The sequence below is a fragment of the Varanus komodoensis genome, unplaced genomic scaffold (assembly GCF_004798865.1).
Source record: "Varanus komodoensis strain SLA01 unplaced genomic scaffold, ASM479886v1 scaffold5, whole genome shotgun sequence".
NCBI classification, from domain to species: Eukaryota; Metazoa; Chordata; class Lepidosauria; order Squamata; family Varanidae; genus Varanus; species Varanus komodoensis.
In genome coordinates, this window is record NW_025336087.1 from 7,108,923 (window position 1) to 7,128,190 (window position 19,268).

At 39.4% G+C, this 19,268-nt stretch overlaps 1 protein-coding gene across 1 annotated transcript in view; it reads left to right on the forward strand.

Annotated features, from left to right (window-relative positions):
• The window catches only part of ZSWIM6 (zinc finger SWIM-type containing 6), a 113,519-nt gene that overhangs the window by 67,998 nt on the left and 26,253 nt on the right, over positions 1-19,268 (forward strand). Inside the window, exons 4-5 of the mRNA XM_044446813.1 lie at positions 1,383-1,533; positions 18,181-18,360. Of these exons, the coding sequence (XP_044302748.1) occupies positions 1,383-1,533; positions 18,181-18,360 (331 nt within the window). The remainder of the gene's footprint in view (positions 1-1,382; positions 1,534-18,180; positions 18,361-19,268) is intronic.

Sequence of the window (19,268 nt, forward strand, 5' to 3'; positions counted from 1 at the left end):
TACAACTTGCATCCCTCCGTACTGGATGTTTTGGAAATAATAGGAATTGAGCGGATGGAAATTGGTGGCTAAAATATCTGGAGAACCTCAAGTTGCCCACTCATGTTATAGGATGAAAGAAAAAGGGGTCTGTGAAAAATAAGCACACAGGGGCATGTTTCATTAAGAACATGTGCTTTTTTCCCTGCTTACCCAAATGAATATTTGTTTGTTTGTTTGTTTATAGCTTTTATATACTGCCCTTTACAATGTCTCAGGGCGGTAATACAATAATACAATCTTGGGCTCTGTAACATAACACAGACTTACATGCTGTAAATGGTAACTTGCAACAGGGTTTTCTCAAATAATTATTCTTGAAACACACAGTACTTCTGAGACAGTATGAAAAACCATGAATTTCCTCTTATACTGTAGAGATTCCTCAGCTGATTGTAATTTCTCCTATGAAAAATACATCACAACCCACATCTTCATTAGCTATTACCTTGTAATCTGTGCAACATAATTGCACAAAGAAAAATTAGTTGGCATGTAGGTGGCAACTTAAAATAATCTAGGTCTTGTACTGTATATTCTTTTAATTCAAGCCATTCTTAAATCCAGTTTATTAGGATTAATACTATATAATTCCCTCCCATACACATTGGCTCTATATTTTATATTGTGGTAGTGACCCATAGTTTGTATAACAATTTCTCCCACACTTGGGTGCCGTGTGTTTGTTTTCAATAAGTTGTGTATGCTATCCTAGTTATCATAATGTTAAACATCAGTTCTTTTTATCCCAACTGGCTATGTTTGCTTATAAGTTGACAGCAACAGCTTTGGGTTTGGAGGGGATCACTCTGAAAGCTTCATAAAGAAACATCTTTTGTCAGTCTTTTATCTTTCCAACCTTCCAATGAATTGCATACTTTCAATCATTTCCTCTACAGATAATTGATAGTATCTGCTATTCCTGTAACAATAGAAGACTCACATTGGCATTTCTTTAACCTAGAGCACTTCCCTATTTTAGGCTATGTGATTTCCTTCCAATTTTGTTAATAGACAAATGTTAATGGACCTTGGTGATCATTTAGTCCAGTCTTCCCCAGCCTGGTGCCTTTGAAATGTTTTGAACAATAGCTTCTAACATTCCTGACATTACCATACTGGCTGGGGCAGATGAGAGTTGATACCCAAAATATCTGGAGGGGCACCATTTTGGAAAGCTTGGCCTAGTCCTTTAGTGCTGCTCAAATCAGGCTCTTCCCTGCTCAGTGCTGGCTGCTGCAACAGCAATCTTGGCAGATGACTGTATAGCCTCCAGTAATGGCATCTTACTTTTTAAAAAAACATGCTCTTTGTTTCTGTTGCATTGATATTTTATATCCTAGGTGCGAGAGATGTTAAAGATGAGAGATTCCAACGGTGCTCGAATGCTGACATTGATAACAGAACAGTTCATGGCTGACCCTCGCCTGTCGCTTTGGAGACAACAAGGAACTGCAATGACAGACAAATATAGGCAGCTCTGGGATGAACTAGGTAAATGCAAAAAACTTGATTGCCTTCTTTTTGGAAGTGGAGGAAATAGTAAGTGCTTTGGTAAACATTGACTCTTTTAACAGAGATTGGAACTCTTGCTAACCTTTGAGTAACGTGGCAGGCTGGGCACTTTGTTTTCATGGGCAGGATCAGTGCATTTTTGCTAAAGCCAAGGACAAGCAGCCAAAAATAACTACTACATGAAATGTTTAATAGTTGGAGCTGGAATATAAACACTTCCTAGGTAATAAGTAATCCATTGTATTAACAAGGGCTAGGTCTGCAGCTATTAATAGTAAATGTTTACCTTTGTGCTTAGGTCTGCCTATCTCTTGATTCGAAAATGTCTATGAAAGGACATACTGCTTCAGTAATCATTTTTCAGTTGGTGTGGAAAATTGTGTGGCCATCTGCTTAAACTTGACACATGGCATAGTGTCCCTAAGTTCATATTTTAGTCAAATGACTCTATTTACATGGGACTGAATATAACATGACTCCTTTTTTGTGCCATGCTTGGGTTTGTGAGCTGTGAAGGCAGGAGGATAAAAATATTGTTAATTGATCCTGGATCCTGATGTATGACAGATCATTCTCCAAATTTGATTGCTAGTTCAGCACCTTAACCAGAATGCTTTATGGCCTTATGTATACAAGAGCAGTTAAATGTGCATTATGTATCTTCCTCAGTTGGTCATAGCAGTTAAACTTTGTACTAAAGTTTGTCCTGGGACAATTATGATCACCAGCTTGAAAATTGAAAGAATGTAAAACTGGGGAACCGGCAGGTTGCTTATGTTCGGTTTGGTTTGGTTTTGCTTTTTGAAGGGTTCATATGGCATGTGTATATTATTCTACCTTAACAGAAAGTGAAACTGAAATAATTACAATGGTTTTAATTTCTACCTAGAGTTACTTTGGTGTATCTTGTACTTTTTACATGGCTCAGTAGGAACTGAATATAACACTGAAAGGTCCAGAGACGCAAATTACAAGCTGCAGCTATTTTGGCTTATCTTCTGCATAGACAAGCAATCAGTAAGGGAACCATTGCAAGAAATTCCATCAGCATTCTTCTGAATGACCCTGTGTATATTATATGGATTTGGCTGGATGCAAGGGTAGGGCGGGGGCTGTTTGGGGCCATTAAGTATCAGCTGGCCATTCTGTACACAGGGCTTTAGGGATGGTTGCTGGAAAGGGGAGGGATGTTGTGACCCATATAAATTCCATCTCCGTTATTAGGTGCCTTTGCAATACATTCTGAGATCTGTCTTTGAAGCTGTGCGATCAGAACAATGCAGAGATTTTGAGGACATGCTAATCAGTGGACTGCCTGTCTTCTTGACTGAAATTATGGGTTTCAGATGTGGCATTGAGGAGTTGTACCAAACTTGTAGGTCTCATCATTATTCTGAGGTCCCTTTAACAAGCATTGTTCTGATTTCATAACCACAATAACTGCTCCCATGTGTATTAAGCCCAACACATGGTGTTCTGAATTAGAGACAAGATGGGAGTGATCAGTACATGAGGAATCCTCTATTATGAACAGATCACATTCTGAATTCCTGATTCCTGTAACCTTTCCAGGGTAGCTAGGAGGGAGCACCCACAAAAGCTAATTGATTTGGATGGTTTTTATTTAGCTTCAGGAGATTATTTGTCAGACTCTACAAACCCTTATGTTGAAGCTCTTGGAATAAGGAACTGTGGCAGTTGACTCCTAGATGCCTCTTCCCTCTTGCCAGATCTCTAGCATCTACAGGGAACTGAGAGCAAAGAGACCACAGTAACAATCTCTGAATTGTGCAAACAGTGGATAACTTGTGAGTCTGACTGAACATAGAGTTCATTGGGAGACCTGTCTCATGCCAATGATAGCAGCAAGGAAACCCTTCTTTGTCCCTTTTTTAGGACTTATAAGAAGCACCATGCTGGACCAGACCAAAGGTCCAGCATTCTTTTTACACAACAGCCGACCAGCTGCCTGTGGAAAGCCCCAAGTAGGGCATGAGTTGCAGTAGCATGTTCCTTCTCATGTTCCCCAGCTGCTGGTATTCAGGACCATACTGTCTCCCACACTGAGTGTTATATATAGCCATCATGACTAGTAGCCACTGATACCTTCATTCTCTATGAGTATCTAATCCCCTTTTAAAGTCCTCCTAGTTGATTACCATAACTTGAAGGCAGGTTGTGCTTCATAGGTGGGATTACGCAGATGGTTCTGACTTGGATGCTACTGTATTATAATAGAGGTGTCCAATTTGCGTTAGATGAATTTCAGTTGTATTAGATGAATTTCAGCTGTAGGCACCTAAGGATATGGACAAAGCGCTTGAAACTGTTGACCTTAATACTTACTCCCTTGATCTGTAGCCATCCTGCCAAGTACAAGCTTAGCCTGAGAAGCTGTTGTATACTTTTTTGTTCAATATCAGTCTTCCACTATTTCTCTAAAGATGGCAGCAGTAACATTTCAGTTAAGGAATATTGTTATCGGCCTTTTGTTCTGGAAAAGTACCAGCTAGTCACCAACTTTAGTGAAGTGGAACTAAAGAGCCTTTTGATGCAGGTGAAGAAGGAGACTGCAAAAGTTTGCTTGAAACTCAACATTAAGAAACCTAAGATCATGGCATCTAGTCCTCTCACTTCCTGGCAAATAGATGGAGAAGAAATGGAGGTAGTGACAGATTTTATTTTCCAGGGCTCCAAGATCACTGCAGATGGGGACTGTAGCCAAGAAATTAAAAAATGCTTGCTCCTTGGGAGGAAAGCTATGGCAAATCTAGACAGCGTACTAAAAAGCAGAGACATTACCCTGCCAACAAAAGTGTGTATAGTCAAGGCTATGGTTTTCCCAGTTGCAATGTATGGCTGTGAAAGTTGGACCATAAGGAAGGCTGAGCGCCAAAGAATTGAGGCCTTTGAATTGTGGTGCTGGAGGAGACTCCTGCGAGTCTCTTGGACAGCAAGGCGATCAAACCGGTCAGTCCTAGAGGAGATCAACCCTGACTGCTCTTTAGAAGGCCAGATACTGAAGATGAAACTCAAATACTCTGGGCACCTAATGAGAAGGAAGGACTCTCTGGAGAAGAGCCTAATGCTGGGAACAATAGATGGCAAAAGAAGAAGGGATGGCAGAGAATGAGGTGGCTGGATGGAGTCACTGAAGCAGTCGGCGTGAGCTTAGGTAGACTCTGGGGGATGGTGGAGTACAGGAGGGCCTGGAGGAATGTTGTCCATGAGGTCATGATGGGTCGGACACGACTTTGCGACTAACAAGTCACCAACCTTCCCTTCTTTGGTATCTGTGACTGAACAGGTGGTAGATCTTTTGCCTCCAAGCGTTTTTGGATGAAACTGATTATTTGGATCACTTTCCTGCCTTGGTTCAGACCAGGAAAAAGGATGGAAATTAGATTGATCAGCTCTACTAGAAAAAAGATAGGAAATACGATCCTGTTGGTTCTTTTGGCTCCCTTAGTGGCTTTCAGTACCAACAACAATGGTATCCTTAAGAATGCTTTGGTTGGTTGAGGGGCAGGACACCTATTCTGTAGTAGTGCTCTTCCTGTCTTGCAGAACAGTTCTAGGTTGTACTTTGAGACTACTGGGCATGTGAACACTACATTCATTCTTGAACTATACTGTTAAATCATTGTTCTGTCCATGACCAGCCTTTCCCAACCTTATACCCTTCTAGATGTTTAAGACTACAGCTTGAAGCTGTCTTGTCAGTTCTAGGAAATGTGCTCTTTAAAATAATCAACAGCACTTTTTCCTTGATTGGTGTTTCTTTCAAATGCAAATTAATGTCTTAGTCAAAACAACAAGCCTTATTTTAATGGCCTATTCTATCAGCCCACTCATACAGGAGCCTAAATTAAATTGTTGGTTTAATTTCTTGTAAACTGCACAGAGCCTATAGGAATGGGGCAGTATATACACATTGACTTAGAGTGCAGTTATAAGGATTGTGTTCCCCTTAGAAGCATCTTAGATGCTTTCAAATATCCCAACTCCCTGCAAGACTGTGGCCAACTGGACAGGAGCAGAACAGTGGCAATTTTTTTCTCCTTAGCCTCCTTTTTACAGTTCCCTCCTAGAAAAACCATTGAGCTTTTCTAAGGGAGTCCTGTTGGAGGGAGCTGGCAAAAGTCATAGGATCTTGGTTTCTTCTGTTTCCTGCCACCAGAATGCACCCTTTTCCCTCCCGTTGAAGTTGTATTTGCATGTTCAGGAAGCAATTCTTACAAGGGGGCGGGGGACTGGATTTCATCATCCTCTTCCCAAGATTGTAGCAGTGTCCACAGCCTCAGGTAAGGGACTCTAAACAAAGCTCTATTCCCCGAGACATTCTCCCAGCAACTATAGGATGGCTCTCTCACAGTACCAAAACTGATCAAGAAAGGACTTTTCTGATAGAACTGCCTTGAGTATCTTCTGAGAGAAATGACAGGATGCAAATTTCCAAAGGAAAAAAATGTTTGATACTATAGTAGTTTTATTATTAAATTATTTATTTTTAAGTGGTGCTCTAACTTTTCAATACCTTCCCAAAGGAGGTATTATGGAGGCCAGCTGCTTTCTTTTCAATGCCATATCAAAATATTTTTGTTTGCCAAGGCACTTTAAAATTTTGAACTTCTAAATTGATTTTAATTTGATTTGCTAATCGAATAGTTTGCATGCTTCTTATTGACATTTTTATTCTGTTATATTGCATTTGTCTTTATGGCTTTACCTATGGAATATATTACATCTTTGGGATTGCATGGAAACGGAGTCATTTATGTTTTGATTTAGACATTTTAAAATTCAAATAAAATCAGTAGCAATATCCAGCGTTTGTACTACTTACAACCCACAGGAAAATAATAAAAAGCAGCAATAGTTTAGAATTAGATAGAAGTGAACATCTCCATCCTTAAAACCCCTTTAAAAACATACAGTGAAAAAAACAAAACAAACATAGGGAGTTTCTTCTTAAAGGGGCTACTATCAGTACAGCCTTGTCTCCTGTGCTGGCCTGCTTGATAGACATCACTGACAGGCCTGTGAAGAAAGCTACTGTCATGACTCTGAAGGCCTGTGAAGGTGCAAGTAGCTTTTTAAATAACTAAAGCACAAGATATTTAATGTTCTAAAGGTAAGCCAACATCTTAAATTGGGCCTGGAAGTACATTGGTAGTATAAGTGCCAAACGCCCCCCTCCCCACAGCATCTGGGTGTTCTGATGCATTCTGAACCAGCTGATGCTTCAAAGCCATCATGAGAGGCAGCCCCTTGCATTGCAGTAATCTAGTTCAGCTGTAACTAGAACATGAATAACTGTGTTTAAAGGTTTCAATAACATCAAGTTTTGATGTCTGCAGATAGTGGTGGAGTTTATGAATCATCTGTAATTCAAATACTTCAGTTGTTCATACCTAATTGAACCAGTTTCAAGTAGAAATGTCTAAAGTTTGTCACTGACTTTACTATTTCTGTCTTCCTTATGTGCATGCGTGTTTACCAGATCTAGCCAGATGGTTGCAGTGGCTGTAGTTAACAAACTTAACAAAATATGAAGATCCTCTTGTGACTAAATACACTTTTGAGAAGTAGAGCATGACTATCCTTTAAGGATTGAAGCAAGCATATCTTGTTCATATTAGCTGTCAACTGACAAGAAATCAATGTATAAGAAGTGACAACCCTTTGTGTATTTAGGCTATCCTGAATTACTCTTTTCATGAAACTTGGGATGCATGATACTTATCTGTTGCTGCCTGTTGTGGGCTGCTAATCTGATTTCAAGTAAAGGTCAGGCTATTCCCCCTCTACCACCTCTTTTCCTTGAAATAAGTGTCCTTGTCTACAGTTCAATAAGCCTGAAATTTGAAAGAAATCCGTAACAGTCATGTGTCAGTTTAGATCTGAGTAGTTTCTTAGCTGGCAAAATGAAGAACACTTTGTTCAGTGGGCTGAGGGTAAGGGAGGATGAGACATTTGACTTTGTGGCCCTGTGTAGGGAACACTTTGCTGCAAGGCTGTGCTTTGGAATTAAATGCTGAGCACCACCAGATGCCAGACATGGAGAAGAGGGAGAGTTTTGTCAGCAAATGGGATCTGCAAATTAATTGGTGTTTTCTGCAGGCTCCTGACTGTGATATGAAATTGGAAGCCCTTTAGCCACATGTATAATACAGGACCTGAATAAAAATGTCACATGTCACCATCAGGACCCACTGAAACACAATAGCGCTTTCCACTCAAACGCCGCACCATTACTGATCGTTTAAATATGGGGATTATAGTTTTCAACTAAAAGCCCCATTTGCCTTTTAACTGCAATTTAAATGTCCTCTTAGCAAAAGCTAAGTGACAAATTAAATGAAAAAAATGTCCACATTAAAAAAAAATCCACCCTGTAATGCAAAACAACCTTTTATTGCTTCTCATGTGCCACGAATAAATCATTATAGTTGTCAACCCTAAACCAAGCCATAATTGGCACAGCTACTGTTATCGAAGTAGGGCTGCTCTTGTGACAGCTTAATAAAGCTGAAACTGTTAAATTAAATCTGTGATGCTTTATCTGATGAGAGCAGCCGAGCAGAAGAATCTGTGAGACAAGTATCTATGCTTGATGGAGTGATGGAGCCCAACAGCTTGTCAACATGTAGATTACAGGATCAGATATGTTTGTGTTTGTATGTTTTTCAGATCTCTGATTTTCATTATCTCTTCTTGGCCTTCCTCTTATTTTAAGAGCAAAGAAACATCATTCATATATTTCCAAAGAAACATTTCAGGTTTCTTCCCCTGCCTTTGGACACTTACAGTGTAATATATAAAATCAAACTTTTTAAAATTGACATGCAGGTCCAGCATCAAGTGGCTAAGAATGAATGAGTGATGTTCACAGCAATGTTCCTGCTTATCTAAGGCAGAAATGGATTATAGGCTCGTCTGCACAGGATTCCTAGGTTTTCTTTGCCATTTTTGACTTACTTGAGTTTCAGCCTTTTGTGCTTCAAAATTACTTCAGTTTTTCCAAGTTTCATAAAGAGTTTATATTATTTTTAGTGTACAGTGCTCTTGTGATCCATGACTTACTGACAGAGGATCAGTCCAGTGCCTTCTTCAGAGGAAAACACAGAGATGTTACTGAAAATATGGAGAAGTTTATCAGTACCCATGATTATCCTGGGTTGTTAACATCAAGGTGCACTGTGTTGGAGCTGTTAAAACCTGAATGAGTGGTAGGAACATCAGTTTATGTTACAGAGGTAGCATGAGGAACAGGCCTTCTTTTTAAACATTAGGTACTTTGATACCTTGCTTTTGCATCAAGATTTAAACTGATTCCTTTCCGAATGGTAGTCTATTACATTCAGAGCATATCTTTTGAAGCATGCTAGGCTAGCTTAAATGGCATTCCAAAGAACCATGGAAGTACTTTTGATGTCAGTTGTAAATACCATGGTAAAGAGAAGATGAGATAAGGACTGACTATCAAACTATACTGCTTAGGAGAGCCTTATGAGTACTTTTTACATCCATATTTGTATATGTAAAATTGAATGTGTTCTCTGTGAACAATTTGCTTTCTTCTTTGGTGATAAGGTTGCTTAGATTTGCCTTAACTTCTACCCCAATATTCATGCAGGTCAGACTTGTGGAATTACAGAAATCACTTGGCCAGGTATATTTGATTCTTTTCAGCTTCTCGATCTTGAGGATGTGGCTAAGGCAGCACATAAACACAGTAGCTTCAGTTTTTCATGCTCTAAATGTTGTACTTTTGGCTATTAGCAAGACTCCAATACTTTTGACTTAGTAGCTGTTACTTACTCTTCACCATTTGAAACTACCTGAAGACTTCCCCTACTCATTTCAAATGTTCTGAAAAGTTTTTGGGGGAAGTGGTGTCTTATGCGGTATTATATAAAATTGGTCCCCTGACAACTCACATAAGCAAGCCACGGGAAATCAAGGTGGGACTTGACAGACTTTCAAAGTTGAGGCCAGCCAGACAAACTGAGAAGTGCTTCTTACATTGAACAGCAATGTGTATACTGAGGAGGAGGGCACAGACAATCTCTCTTCCTGAATATATTTAGGATACATGCATTGTCCAATGACTGGTTGCCACATTTAGATTTCACACTGCACCAACACACTCTTAGGGCCTCCCTCCATACATACACGAAATGGAGGTATAGAGGGAGGCCCTAAGAGTAACCTAAACTTAGTACTGCTAGAGAGAAACACTAATAGAATAGAAGTCCAGAGTTTAGTTTGAAGGTGCAGGAGTCCACAGTGTTTCTGAAACTATGTAAGCCTGGATGAAAGAGACTGACTGGGAATTCTTTGTATGCTGCCTTGAGTGTCATGATGGGAGGAAAGCAGGGCATAAATTTAATGACAGTGATGCAGATTGCAAATGAAGAGTTTAACAGTACTGTGGGTTACAAAGGCTGTTCCTCTGGTGATCTGACAGAGGGAAGCTCATCTGATTTAGCATGGTTGGCTGGCACAATATTTTTCCCTTAGAAATATTTGCAGATGGCTATTCCTGACTTGTCTGAACTGGTTGTCATAAGTATTTCCTGCCTGTGTGTGATTGTTTACAAAGCTAAAGTAATCCAATCAATGCACAAAAACTATTCCCTGTTGGCTACATTAAAAGCCAAAGACCCATTTCCTGCTTGCCAGGGTATAGCTGTAACTATTAAAAAAAATCAGTGTACTCATTTTGGTCAGTGCACTTGATAATATCTATTTCCTTTACCACAAGCAAATAAGAACAATGATACTGCATAGAGTAAGTAATTTCAAAGCTTCATTTTTGCTGTCATGTCCACTGCTAATAATTTGAAACAGAAACACACTATAAAATTTAGTTTTTTAAAAGAGGCACCCTTTAAAAATGGCGTGTAGCTTCAGTCCTGTGCTTCATTTCGAAGTGTGTTCAGCCACTGTTTAAAAAAACAAATACCAAGAAAATGCATCAACTAGATCTGGAAAAAAGTTTTTATCTGTATCATTCCCCCCTGATTTTAGAGGACCTTTGCTGGGTGATAAGAACAGCATTCTGTCTTCAATGAGAAATAAAAAATAAATGATATTTTAAATCTGGGGTATCCAGTATGCTACTACCAACACCTCTGTTGGTTCCCCTGTACTTCTTCCTGTTTTTAAATAGATATATTTAAAATTCTAGTTTTAAAAAACTGTTTATCTGGAAGGTTCCAGTGGTATCCTGAAAAAAAAAGTTGCAACCTAACACTTCATTATTGAATGTTCTCAGCTACCCAATAAAAATGAAAAATAGAAGCTTGGCAGTGATGTGGACCATTCTATTCATGTTGGACATTATGTGAGCAAAGCCAGCTTGTGTCAGGGGTCAGACTAGATGGCCCAGGAGGTCCCTTCTGACTAACTTTATTTCTATTCTGGTGAGAGGGAGGCTATACCTCTCAGTCTTCTTGAAAATCCACTTCTCCATTACAAGCCTGCCTGGTTCTTGAGATCTTAACAAGAGGCCCACTTTTTGAGAGCTCTACCTTTTGGAAGTGCTTTTGGTGGCAATGCAAGAGTGAGTCTTCTTGGTGCTCATTCACTGCTGAGGAAGGCTAGCTTCATTCAATCTCTGCATTATTCAGGTGGACCTTTGGTTTGGGTCTGTTGGGTGCTGTTTTTACTCTATCATCATTTTCTTAATTGTTTTAATATATTTGCTTATTATTGTTTTTATTGGAGATTGTAAGCCACGAGTATCATTTTTGGGAAAAGGTGGGGTACAAATGAATAAATAAATAGACTGGTTGATGAAGAGGAATGAAAGGTGCTTTGCCTCTACTTTGATGTGTTTTGCTTGTGTGGGAGGGATGTTTACCCTACATTTGTTTTGATGTAGTATGTGTTCTGTGTATGTTCATGCATGCATTTGTGTTTGTCTGAGTTTGTGCATATTTCACTGGCTGGGTGGATGCCTCACCTGTGCAGTTCTGCCTTGTGTAAGTCCTCAGGCAAGTTGCTTTTCTTTTAGTCTCACCAGTTTGCCATCTGGGAAGTGAGTGCTCTGAGATTGGCCACACCGATCATGCAACCATTTGGTCCTCTCCCCATGGCAGTTATTTTGTAAATGTAACCATGTCACTTCTTCAAAACTCAAAATAGCTCACTGGTCCAAAAGATTTGGGGACCACTGCCTTACCTAATTCAGGTGATGTGAACATGGATGGAAGGCTAATGTCTACCTCCATTTCATATAGATATGTGTAGCTTTTGGCAGAACTACACCTAAAACCCAGTGACAGAGTGCTAGGTGGGGAGATTGAAAGAACTGGGCATGTTTAGCCTGGAGAACATAAGGCAGAAGAGATGATACTTGCAAGATTGTCACAAAGAGGAAGGCCAGAATCTCCTTTCAATCAACCCAGGACACGGAATAATGGGCTTAAGTTACCAGAAACCAGATTCTAGCTGGACATTAAGAAAAATTCCCTGATTTTTAGAACAGTATGGTAATGGAACCAAGTACCTATGGACATTGTGGGCTCTCCTGTACTGGAGGCATTCAAGAGGCAGTTGCACAGCTACCTGTCAGGGATGCTTTAACTTGGAGTCCTTCATTGAGCAGGGGGTTGGACTCAAAGGCTTTATATAGACCCCTTATAACTCTACTATTCTATGGCTAGTTTCTGTTACTTATATTAAAGTTCACTTTTTCCTTTAACATTGAGACCAGCCTTATACTGTACTTCTCTCTTGGATGGAAGAAAAGTTTTAATGAGGTTTCTGTGCTAGAGTTCTTTGTTACAACTACCCTCCATCACTATGCATAGAGCATAGCTTATGGAAAGTCCATAGTTCCTCCTTACCTTCAGTACTGCAGGCAATCCATTGCATTAATCAGCCACTAGTGTGAAATGCATAGGGAGTGATTATAATATGATACACAGTACAGTCAGCATGAAGTACTTTTCAAGACCAATGCATCAAAGTTTAATTCAGTAGTAGAGTGAATGAAAGCAGAATGAAACATTATACCAAGAACTACAGCACTCATCACAGGTTCTTCCTCTAAAGCTCTGTCAGAAAATCAGATTCCATTGCACATGTGTTTCTGAATGAAAATCACAGTCACCCCTACTTCAGTCATGCATGCTCATATCTTTGAGATCCATAGCATGGATTGTGTAGCTTGCTGTGTATTCTTTGTTGATGGTAGCATTGATTCAATTAGATCATTCCCCAATAGGGCCTGTGATTTACTTTTAGTTCTAATGGACCTCATATTGCATAAACAAAGGTTATTTTGGTGGCAATTGGGTGCATTTATCTTTAGAAGAATATTGAAGTAGGGATGTAGTAATGACTTAAATTAGGTCTCAGCCTTCCATGCTGATTGAATTGACTACCTATTCTTCTACTAAAGTTTGAATACCATTGTGCATCTTATACTTGGGATTTTTGAAGTTTGTTGGCAGCACTTCCTTTCTTTGAAAATTGTAAGAGATGGCCACACTGTTTATAGCATCCTAACACTTGTTAAGAGATCTGGAACAGGTTGTAAGTTAGCCTGCTGCTTCTTTCTCTCTCCCCTTTTGAATTCCCTGAGTTAAAATATGGTGCCTGCAGTATTTCCATATTTGTGTCAGTGCAGCAGTGACTTTTTTAACAAGTTTGAAACCCAAGTTTGGACCTGATTTTCAGATCATGTTTATAGCTTTAAAGCAGATACAGTATGGTTTTTGATGCTGACAAGGTAAGAAAATTGGTATCAAAACCAGTGGCATTTTTCAGTGATTCCTGTTCACATATCCCAGGAATGAATGACAGTGTATCCTAGCAGTAAATGATAGTGTATCCATCTAAGTCCTGGATATACCTCATACTTGCAATTCATGCATCGGACACACATGTTAAGATTTGGTTTACTTGTGGTCTTCAAGTGCTTCAGGACTTCTTGATGAAACAGATGAGCTGCGTCTCTCCAAGTTTTATGGGAGGCAGTGCTGAAAGCTCCTATGTTCATACATCCATACCTGTTCAGAGTATAACTTCTCCATATCCTTCAGGCTTACTCCAGGTCTAGGTGATGCATGTAGGGAAATGCAAGAGTAAAGCAAGACTGTCCTTCTGGCCCTGCCTATTTGAATGTATGTTCATTGAGCAACACATTTGTCCTACAGCTCCATGCAGTTGGTCTTCCTCATGATATAGAGCAGTGGTTTTCAACCCTTTCACAGCTGGGGACTGGCAAAAACAGGAAAAACACCTTGGGGACCGTTGAGGCAGAAATAAAAAGCACCATACACATAATACGGTATTCTGTGTATTAGCTTCCAAACACAGTACCAAAAAATGAAAATACTCCAAACCAGCCAGAAACAAAGCAACAAAAAAATTCCAACAAAAGAAGAAAATACCAAAATTGTCGTGGCTCCCACTGAGCCATATCTCCCCTCCCTGGTGCGCCCCGTGCACCCTCTGCGATCATGATGCCAACTGAGGGAGAGGTGGTAGAGCATAGCCAGCCCCCACACTGGTCCGTGGTGAGTGGGATATGCCCCCCCCCCCACATTGGACCAGCAGGAAATCTTCCACAGACCGGCACCAGTCCCCATACTGGTGGTTGAAAACCACTGATATAGAGCATCTGCCCATGTAGATCTGTGTATCTTATCCTGCTGTGTTCATGCAGCTTCTCTGTATGTGTAGTGAGCGGAATAGTGCTTGTGACTGGCAGTTAAACAGGGTTTTGCAGCCAGGGGTGGGGGGTGTCTGGTAATCTGGTAACAAGTTTCAAGGGATGTTTTAAGGCATAACAGTTGTGGAGCCCTACAGTGACTTATTGTGACCTTCCAGGAGCTCCATAGCCCTCTTCTTTCTGCTGTGTATGGTTCCAGGTGAGCAGTAAAACCTAGGCTTCTTGATCTCCTGGTGAGCCTCCCTGCAGCTGATTGGATGCAATCAACCTGGTGGATCATACCCTGTGCAGATTGAATGTGCTCTCATTCTAAAACTATGTTGTTGCTCCAGTATCCTCAGAGATTCTCAGCTTATACTCTTTTTAAACCCTGATGGCACTGCAGCAAAAGTGAGGAGAGTCTCCTTCAATTTTAGCAGGGTGAAATAAGGCAGAAATGAGTCCTGTGATTTGTTATAGACTAACAAATCTCTTGCAATTCAAACTTCCATTAGTACTGGCTGGACTCTTCAGATGTTTAAAAGAAAGCTGCTAGATGTTGTATAGAGATGAATAATAGCAGTTTTTACATACTGAGAGACTTGGACATCAAAGACATACAGGGGGAAAGGAGTTTGCTTCCCACATGTTGTACTGGTTGCTAAAAGAAAAATAATTCTGCTTCAAGAAAAACTGAAGGCTTGACTGTATGTATTATGCAGTCTAAATGAATTGCAGGATTATGCATAAATTTTCTGCTGTAGTAGAAAGAAGCTACATTGGGAATTAAAGTGCTCTGACCACTAGAAACTTTATTCAATATCTTCTTGGGCTTAAGAGCTTTCACCGAGCATTGTTTATTCAAGTAAGCATGCTGTTGTGATTATAAATGGTAGGAAGTTTAATTCTGTGCCCAGTATTGTGTTCAGTGTTTTTTCTGTATTTGTGTGGCATCTGAAGACGCACACTAATTGAAACATATTTTGTGTTCCTGAGCACTAATGTCTCCTCAACCTGAATTGTAAACAACCGCCCTTGATACTTATAGGTTACTGTAGCTGTGCCCACCAAGCTATGGAAGTTGTGGCCCCAGGATATCAATCTAATGCTGCCTATCATGATCATTCGCTGCCTTTTGAAGATGCATCACATCCAGTTGGAATTTTTATAAAAACAGCAGGTTAATTTTATATGGCATCTTTATGTACTGCCTGTCTGCTCTTGGTTTTCTACTATGTTTGATTTCAATCTTATTTTGATTTTATCTTGCTATCTGCCTTGAATGTTCTTGGCTGAAAAGACAAGATATACTTTGACTAGAAGAGTCTTTCCTTTCATTACAAATGAAGTTCCATCATTTTCAGGAAACTAGTACTAATTTCAAAGGAGCAATTCTATGTATAGGTTCTTTGTGACTTAACAGACATATATATTTAGAAGTGTAAGCATACAGTGAATAGCACCTAGTAGGAGTATAACTTAGCACTTTAATAATGTCAGATTATATTTATTAGTTTAAAAGCAATACAAGGAGAAATGTTAGTCTCTGATCTGTAATCTCATTGTTTTTATTTGATGCATAATAAAGCACAGATGTCAAATTGGTCTTTGTAATGTCTGCGTTGAAAGCAGAGGTCTGATATGGTGGAGCCACCTCTTATTCAGGGCAATAGAATGATTGTGGAACTAGAACTGACAATTCCTCACTAAGATGTGACAGTTTTAATATTCTTTCCCTTGTGTGAAATTAATACCAAATTGCAGTCGCAGCATGATGCGTCTTCCAATTATCTTAAGGGAAATATGATATTTGCATATTGGTTCATGATGTGTTCATGCCTCTGCACTGGGAAAATTCCATAGTAGGCTGAGTTGCACTGCCGTTAGAGAGCAAGACCTAGATACGTACGTCCAGAGATACGTATCTCCAAATCCTGGGTCAAAGTTCTGTGCTTCTGCTTTTGTTGTAATGGGACGCTATCTCTCTATATTAAACTTGAAGAGAGCTTTAAAAAGAATAGTTTTCAGAGTTACTTCATTTTGTCTATCCTGAATAAGATCTGCCAAAAAGTGGTGAGGCATTTTTCAGGCGTGGTAGTGATCCTGCTTCAGTTCTCCTGTTGTTACCAGTTCAGCTGCTGCTGGAGAAGACAAAAGAAATTACAGGAGCTGAACTCAGGCCCATCAAAATCCAGGGGTCTGATTATCTGTTCTTTTTCCCATGGTGAAAAGGAGAGAAGCTGATACTTCTGGTTCCTTGGCAGGATCTGAAGAGAATCTTTGCAGCTGAGTAGGACTGTGAATAATCTTGTAAACTGTAGAATGCAATATTATAGCCAAATTTCCTAGGAATTAGTCCATGCTCTGTATTTCTCTTGGGGCAGTCCACTGTAAATGCAGTTTAGGCTTAAGATGTTTCTGAACTGCTTTGCTATTTTTGAGTGTAGTACGTAGCTCCATGCCTTGCATCTTGGTAATTTTCAAATTGGCATCCCAGTGACTTTGAGAATTTTTAATCATAAAGGGTATCTAGAAATTCAGGCAGTTCATTAATGTATCATGTCTTAAATTAACAGTGTTATTCAGAGTTACCATACTGAAAAAAAATGGCAAGTATTTACCTGTGTTAATTTTCTAATCACCTAGCGAGGAAGCGCACAATGCCATGTTTAACTGTAAAGGAAGATGTTACAGGCTGCTGGCTTGTTTAATTTGCTCATAGAGTCTCCTAACATGATCACATCTCCAAATTATGGAGAAAATCTTCCCTGCCCTTGGACTCGAATTGCTTCTGTGGATCAACATAATATGGTAATCTGAGATGCAGATTTACATTTGCATTCTTCATTAGTCACATTTGGTTTCAGCATCTCCCTCTCTGTCATTCATTTTTAGCAGATTCTGCAGGTTTCTGAAGTGTTGAAAAACTTCTCCTTGATGCACAAATGAAGTGTTGCTAAATACTGCTTCATTGTGCTTGTCAGGAGTCTGCAACAGCACCAAGACAGCTGATTTTAAAAGCAATATTGCTGCATTTAAAAATGTTCTGGCAGTTCCTGATTTATTCATGCCTTTCTTGGCATGCAATGTCAGGGATGTCGTTCTTCCATTGGTTCAGAGTTAAATGTCAGCAGAAAATTAGATCTGTAATTTTTTCCAATGGGTTTCTCACACATAATTGCAGGAATAATTAAGAAGCATGTTTCTGTTCTTGGGAATTAAAAGGCAGTCATTGCTACAGAGCGTTTAAAAGAATGATTTGGGAATTCTCTCATGTCCTACAGAAAATTAACCTGATTTATGCATACTAAAATATTTGTACTTTAAATACATCTAGATCTTTCTTGTACAATCTTCTAATTTTATTGTAAATTAATATTCCTATTTGTGTAAGCTGGAAACCTGAAATTGTCTCATATTTTCTCAACCTTACATAAATGTTAAACTTTCAGTGGGACTTGCTTTTCAGTTGACTTGTGACCCTTTTTTGAGATATCCCTCATGCAACTCCCTGGAGGAAGATCTCTAGTTTGGCATGTATTCTTTTTTTAAAGCTATTTGAAAATTTTTCAATTACAAAAGAGCAATATTTTAACCAATATTTCATTAGCTAGCATTATATATGCATTCATTTCAAAATAACCACTTATATTTTGTCTTTTCAGTGTCACTAGAAATCAAATTCATTTAAAATGTAATGCAGTATTAAATATCACAAGAAGTGCAGTTGTGTGTTTTCTAAGAAATTATTGTTGCCAAGATGCCTAATCTTTTTTAAGAGACTGAAATACCATTGTGCCTGTACTCTTGTTATAGAACCTAGTCATGGAGGTGGCAGATTGGGTGGTGTGGTTTTGCAGCATACTATTGGCATCCGTTTAAAGACTTTCATATACTTTGCTTTTCATAAAACTTAAGGTAACTTGGCCCATTGGGTTTTGTATGTCCCTTAATAGGTGCTCTTTGGATGTGCATAGTCTTAAATCCACATTGCAAGGTGGAACAAAAGGCCAGTTGGTTAAAACAGCTGAAGAAATGGAACAGTGTTGATGTTTGTCCCTGGGAAGACGGGAACCATGGAAATGACCTGCCTAGTCTAACCAATGCTTTGCCTCAGGGTGCAAATGCAATCCAAGGTGAGCCCACAGTTAATTCATTCACTGAGAGTCATGAGATATAATTTAGACATTTATGACTCCACAGTCGTGTTCTTTGTTTTGCAATAACCAATGCTTCAGATTTTTCTTCCATCAATCGTTGATGAAGCCACTCTTAGTGAAAATATACTAAGTTTGCAAATTATCCATGCTTCTCTGGCTGCACCCTTAGCCACTGAAAGCATTCTTGTGGAATCTGAGACACAGTTGACATTGTTCCTCTGTATCAACTCCTCCTTGACTTTGTCATAGGTTAAATGCCAAACTCCATCTTAGTTTCTTCCCCCTTTTAAATATTAAATATTCATTTCAGTGTGTGTTTCCACTGGTAGAACTCCTTGTTGACACTTGTTTGTTGATTGCTTGCTTGCATCTGTTCTTCAGATCTTTCCCTTATAAACACAATGCTCAGTATGGCATTCAGTAGGGGTTGTAGGTGCCTGAAATGATGGAGGAGCAGCATGAAGAACTATGCACTGTCAACCCTTTTTTCCCCTAAAATCAGTGTGTGAAATATATTAACTGTAGGTAGATTCACAGATGCACGCATGTCTACATAACAGAGAGAGGGAAAGGTGAACACACACGTTAATTCTTCGCAAAATATATAAAAGGGACAAATTGGCTTCCTCAAGAAAACATCAACTAACTTGAATTCCTTGGCCACTTTCTTGCTGACTGTTGGTTGCACATGAAACTGCCCACTTCCCCAGTTTTCTAATACCATCAGCAGCAAGGTAATATGAGAGCATGTGTAGCTTCCTACAACATGTCATTTGCTCAAATATTTCTCTCGCTTTCATTTAGCTTGCTAACCTTTCCTCCCATGCAATGTGCCTCCCAGCAAGCACTGAACCAAGATGTCAGTGGTCCTGCTGCCATGTGCC